At 41.7% G+C, this 5,733-nt stretch overlaps 1 protein-coding gene across 1 annotated transcript; it reads right to left on the reverse strand.

Annotated features, from left to right (window-relative positions):
- Positions 1 to 1,788: 1,788 nt before the first annotated feature.
- On the reverse strand, positions 1,789 to 2,577 carry LOC110691349. The gene has a single exon (XM_021868268.1). It carries the CDS (start codon positions 2,575 to 2,577, stop codon positions 1,789 to 1,791), a length of 789 nt encoding a protein of 262 aa, XP_021723960.1.
- Positions 2,578 to 5,733: the final 3,156 nt, after the last annotated feature.

Below are 5,733 nucleotides of genomic sequence, written 5' to 3' on the forward strand. Positions count from 1 at the left end.
TTATCGGGGTTAGCATCTATCCCCCTTTCGCTTACCATGAACCCGAGAAACTTTCCTGACCGAGCACCGAACACGCACTTCTCTGGGTTCAACTTCATCCAGTAGTGCCAAAGGGTTTTGAAAGTTTCTCTTAAATCAGCAACGTGATCTGCAGCCAAACGACTTTTTACAAGCAAATCATCCACGTATACCTCTACGTTCCTTCCCTTCTAATTCATGAAAACCTTGTCCACCAATTTCTGATACGTGGCCCCTGCGTTTCTCAACCCAAACGGCATAACCTTGTAACTGAATACCCCGGCATCAGTGATGAATGCCGCCTTGGTTCGATCTGGCTCGTATAAGCTGACCTGATGATATCCAGAGAAAGCGTCCATAAAACTCAATAGGGCGTGACCGGAAGTGGAATCTACGAGTCTGTCTGTCTTGGGTGAGGGATAGAAATCTTTCGGGCAAGCCTTATTTAAGTCCGTAAAATCCACACACATCCTCCATTTCCTTGTCGGTTTCTTAACCATGACCACATTTGCTAGCCATTCGATATATGTGTAAGGCTCAATAAACCCTGCTGCTAGAAACTTGTTAACTTCTGATTGGATGGCATCTATTTTTTCTGTTGAGAAGTTTCTCTTCTTCGGCTGAACCGGTCTTGCTTTCATATCAACATTTAACTTATGCACCATGAAATCGGGGTGTATCCCAGGCATTTCATCTGCCGAGAACGCAAACACGTCAACGCTTTCCCACAAGAGTTCCACCAAATGACAGCGCGTGTCAACATCCATATCCAATCCAACACGCACCACCCTTCCTGGGACCCCAGGTTGAAACTCGATATCCACAGTCTCGCCCCCCGGTGAGGGGCGTGGTGCTGTTATCGGTCGAGTATCAAAGTTTTCCATTGGCAGATCATGCGTGGAACCAGCTCGTTCCCTTTTATGCGCTGTCGGCTCATAGGCAGGTTGTCGGCTTGGTTGCTTCAATGCCGAGACGTAACATTCTCTTGCCATGGTTTGACTCCCCTTCACGCGCTCTGCTTTTCCGGCGTTTGATACATATACCATTGTTACTTGATATGTCGAGACTACATCTTGTATGTCATGAATCAAAGGTCTGCCGACAATAGCGTTATAAGCCGATGGTACGTCGATCACTAGAAATTCCGCCATAACGTCCCTAACCGCTGCCTTCCCTAACTCTAACTTGTAGAGCTATGCTACCTTCGGGTCTTACTGTCGACCAATTAAAACCTATCACCAGATAGGATACTGGCGTCAAGTACTTTCGGCCAATTCTCATGGCGTCAAAAGCCTTAGCGAACAAGATATTGGCGGAGCTTCCGCCATCAACAAGTGCTCGCTTGATATCAGCTCCATTAACTGTTAGTATTAATACTAACGGATCATCATGAGGGAAAACTATTCCCTTGGAATCTACTTCTGAAAAAGATATCGAAGGCATATTGGAAGGTCGGGGTCGTTCCTCTACCCCCAGTGCATTCACTATGTGTCGGTATTCTGACAGACTCTTTTTTGCTCCGCTTACGGAACCCCCATATACTGGTCCACCGGTAATGACATCTATTGTAATTTTGCGACCCGGCAAAACATTTCCCTGCCTGTATGCTTCTGTATGATTCTATTTATAGGTATCATCTTGCGTTGATGAATCCCCTTGCTTTCGGTATTCGGTTTTCCTGGGCTGCGTGTTCTGCTGCCGCCCGGATCCTGCCTGGGCACGATACTTGGACAAATGTCCTTTTCTTATGAGGTCTTCAATATTCTCCTTTCACTGAATACACTCCTCGGTATAGTGGTCGACGTCTCTATGAAACATGCAGTATTTCTTAACATCTCGGCCCTTTGTTATCATGGGCGCCGGTCGACTCCAGTCTTCCTTATTCTGGTTGATAGAGTATATTGTTGCTCTCGGTGAATTCAACTGCGTATAACTACTGTAACGGCCCAAGCCCCTTGCCGGCCTTCCAGATCTTTGCTGATTTTGCTGCTGCAATCTATTTACCCCACTTGCCTGGGTGCTTGGAATATTGTCGTTCTGTCTCCTAGAGGGTTCTGGCGACGCTATCTGGCGGCTTGTTTTCAGTAGCTCCTCACTCTTTATAGATTCGTGAGCTTTGCCAAACGCTACCCCCAAATTCGAGAAAGACTTTTGTGCCATGTATTTTTTGAAGTCGTTGTCACCCAAACCATTCATCAAGGCCATCACGGCAATTACTTGCTGCAATTTTGGTATGGTATTAGCTTCGTTATTGAAGCGCTTAATGAAGTCTTTAAGCGATTCATCTTTCCGCTGCTGGACGACCATAAGTTCACTAGATGTCCTTTGCCTTGCGTTGTTGCTTATGTACTGGCCCGTGAACAACTCCACCAGGGTCTCGAAGCAGTTAATAGAGCCTGGCTCCAAATTGGAGAACCAGTCCGAGGCTACTCCAGCCAAGGTTGTCGGAAAGACTTTGCACCATACCGCATCGGTATCGGTGTATAGCAACATGTGGCTCTCAAAAGCCGCCACATATTTCTTGGGATCCCCTTTACCGTCAAATGTACATGATGGCATTTTTATTTTCTCCATCTATTGATCAAGTACCTCCTGGGTGAATGGGGATATCCTTGGCTTGACAACAGCCCTAGCTACCCGCCTTTCCAATCCGTTGTTAACTTCATGCCGATAGGAACCCTAGTCCCCGATTTGGGTGCCGCGTGTGTTTTAGCGCTCAGCCAGTATTATTGCCTCTCGGACCCGGGCCTAGGAAAGGGGTTGTTGCCCTACCTGATTGAACTAACTTTCAAGATTCACGATTATTGGCTTTGCTGGTACATCACCTAATACTTCACCAGCCGTTAGCTCGGCTTCCTTTCTTTTCCTAAACATTGCCCGCATAACCCTAGCCGTTATTTCTAATTCCTCTGGAGTAAACCCTTCCAAAGGATCTGGGGTTACTGCCTATTGCGGTCAGGTGTTATTGGCATGTTTGTTGTATTGTCGTGAAGGAGATGAGTTTCATCTTTGACCACGATCTCAGGTATGTTGTTTATGGTTTTACTTGTATTAGTGTTAAGGATATTGCTGTCATACTGCCGATTTTCGATTTCCGGCATCGGCGTTGTAGCTTATTCACTTCCTTCCATGACTACCGAAGGCTCTGTAGGACGATATAAGTTATTACTACCCCTCCTTCTAGCGCCAATTGTTCCTGGTGAATTCTGATTCTGTTAGTATCTGAGGGCAACTAATGATTTACCGTCCAATTGCGCACCTGCACAGCCAATACAGAATAGCTAACCCGGGGGTTATCCGGGAATAACCGCTCCGATGCTAAAGTTAGTACTTTGATGAGAAGAAAGAGAAAGGAGAGAGAGAAAATGTTTTAGGGAGAGAGAGAGATTCTACCTTTTAAATGGGAATTTGCTTGGGTATTTATAGAAAGACAACTAAGCAGGTGCCACCTATACCAATAGGTGGCAAACCGACCTTACAGGTAGCAGGTGCCTACGTGGTCCAAAGCAGCTCTCCATGTGGCGGAGGGACATGCTAAGTGGTGTGAAGCAGCTCTCCACGTGGCGGAGAGGTATGCCGATAGGAGTTACGGTTTGTACGCTAATTAACAAGGGCTTAACTGCACAGTATTCTTTTACCGGCTAATCAACAAATGCTACCGGTCTATCCTGTACAATTATTAATAGGGAAATGCATGCACATCTGAACAAGTTCACGAAATAATTATTTTGGGCTTCTAATCATAAAATGATTATTTGAAAACCAATAGATAAATTCTCAAATATTAATTTCATACGTTTGGAATCAAATCAAATGCTTTTATTCACATAAATGAAAATTGATTTTATGCAGCTCAAGTATCATGATCAAAGTTATTTAATTTAGAATAAAATCAACTATATTTGGAATCAAATCAAATGTTTCTAATAAGTGTAATAGCATAAAACCAAGTGTGTCAAAACTGGAAACTAATAAAATTAAATATTGATCATGTGATGCTCATGACCATGAACCAACAAATTTCTCAAAACTAATAAAAGAAAATTTTGCTTTACTTACGGAGTACTAACATGTTTCACTTTATTTTGCTCCCTCCGTATATTTAAAGTGTCCCATTGATAATCATATATGTCAATACTAAATTTTGATAAAAAAATATCTTCAATCATCAATAAAAATCGAAAATTAATAATCTTTTCATAGAAACGGTTCCAATAAATACCGATAAGATTATGTTTTTTCTTATGTATTATTCACAAACAATTGGTTTCCGAATGTCATGTTGGAAACGGGTGGAGTGGTGGACATTTGATGTGTGAGGTGTGGAGAAGATGTTTTATATTAGGATAGGGTATTGTTCCTTTCTTCTCTGTGTTACTATTTAATGGGTTATAGATTTAAATTGGATTATTTCATTAATGAATGGAGCTATAGAAATTAGGATCTTGCTAACAAACGTCCCGGACGTAACTAATTAATATATTACTTAAATAGTATGAAGTTCGGAATGTATGACTAGGGATGGCAATTTAACCCGACTTCGATTCGAATCCGATCCGATCCGAAGAAAAAAATCTGATTCGAATCCGTTTAAAATTAATCCGAATCCGATAAAATAGATCTGAATCTGAATAGGAGGTGGATAGGACTTGGACCCTACGCAAAGTCCGACGGAGTTTGATCCGAGTCCGAATCCGAGAGTATAAGCATATGCTCTATAACTTTGGACAATTATTTGCTTGTTTTGTAGCAAAATTTTGTTATGTAACTTAGTTTATAATTTTATAATTTAAATATGTTATATTTATACTTTAATTGGTATGACAATACAATCAATTATAGGTATATGACATTACAAAAAATATTTGGATCATTTCGGAGGTTCGTATAAACGAACCGGATTTGGATCCGAAAATTACGAGTCGGATCGGATTCGAACTCGGATTTTTCGGATTCGGACTATGATTCGGATCCAAGTACAGAGTCTGCTTACTAAACGGATCGGATTCGGATTTAGTCATATCCAACCCGAATCCGATATGTTGCCATTCCTATGTATGACATAATCACGCCATCTCGATTGGTTTAATTAATGTTAGTTTTACTTAAATATTTTCAAAGTTATTTCTCTTATCTAACGCCATCAGTGCGCTCGTTAGCTTTTGCCTAGTAAGTATTGTAGGACTTTTCTAGCATGATGATAGGGAACTTGGATTTATTCTACTGGAGCTCTCAACGATGATAGTAACCTTCCATTTAGGAATACTGGAGTACTTATTTGTGATGACGTTAGTCTTTCTTAAAATTATGTAGGTAATACATTCGATATGTTCTTAGGGAATAGGGTGGCCGCAAAATTTATTTTTGGAAATTTTGACTTTTGCTACCTGTGAAACACATGCATTTCACTTTTGCTACTTGAGAAATTTTTTATTTGATTTTAATACCTATCAAATGACATTTTTAAAAAATTGCTGCCGGTTAACGCAAACAGTTAGTATTTCTATTAGTGAGATCTAGCCACCCTCACTATCACCTTATGGCCACCACTTCCTCCTTAGCCACCTTAACTACCTCCCCGTCAGCCACCAAAAAAAAAATTAAAAACCTACCCTTCTCTTCATTCACTCTCTTCTGAATCTCCTCCTTCTCTTTCTCTCTCATCTCCGCCTCCCTCCTCCCTCCAGTCTCTCTCATCTCCGCCACCCTCCTCCC

Source organism: Chenopodium quinoa, unplaced genomic scaffold (genome assembly GCF_001683475.1).
Source record: "Chenopodium quinoa cultivar QQ74 unplaced genomic scaffold, ASM168347v1, whole genome shotgun sequence".
Taxonomy (NCBI): domain Eukaryota; kingdom Viridiplantae; phylum Streptophyta; class Magnoliopsida; order Caryophyllales; family Amaranthaceae; genus Chenopodium; species Chenopodium quinoa.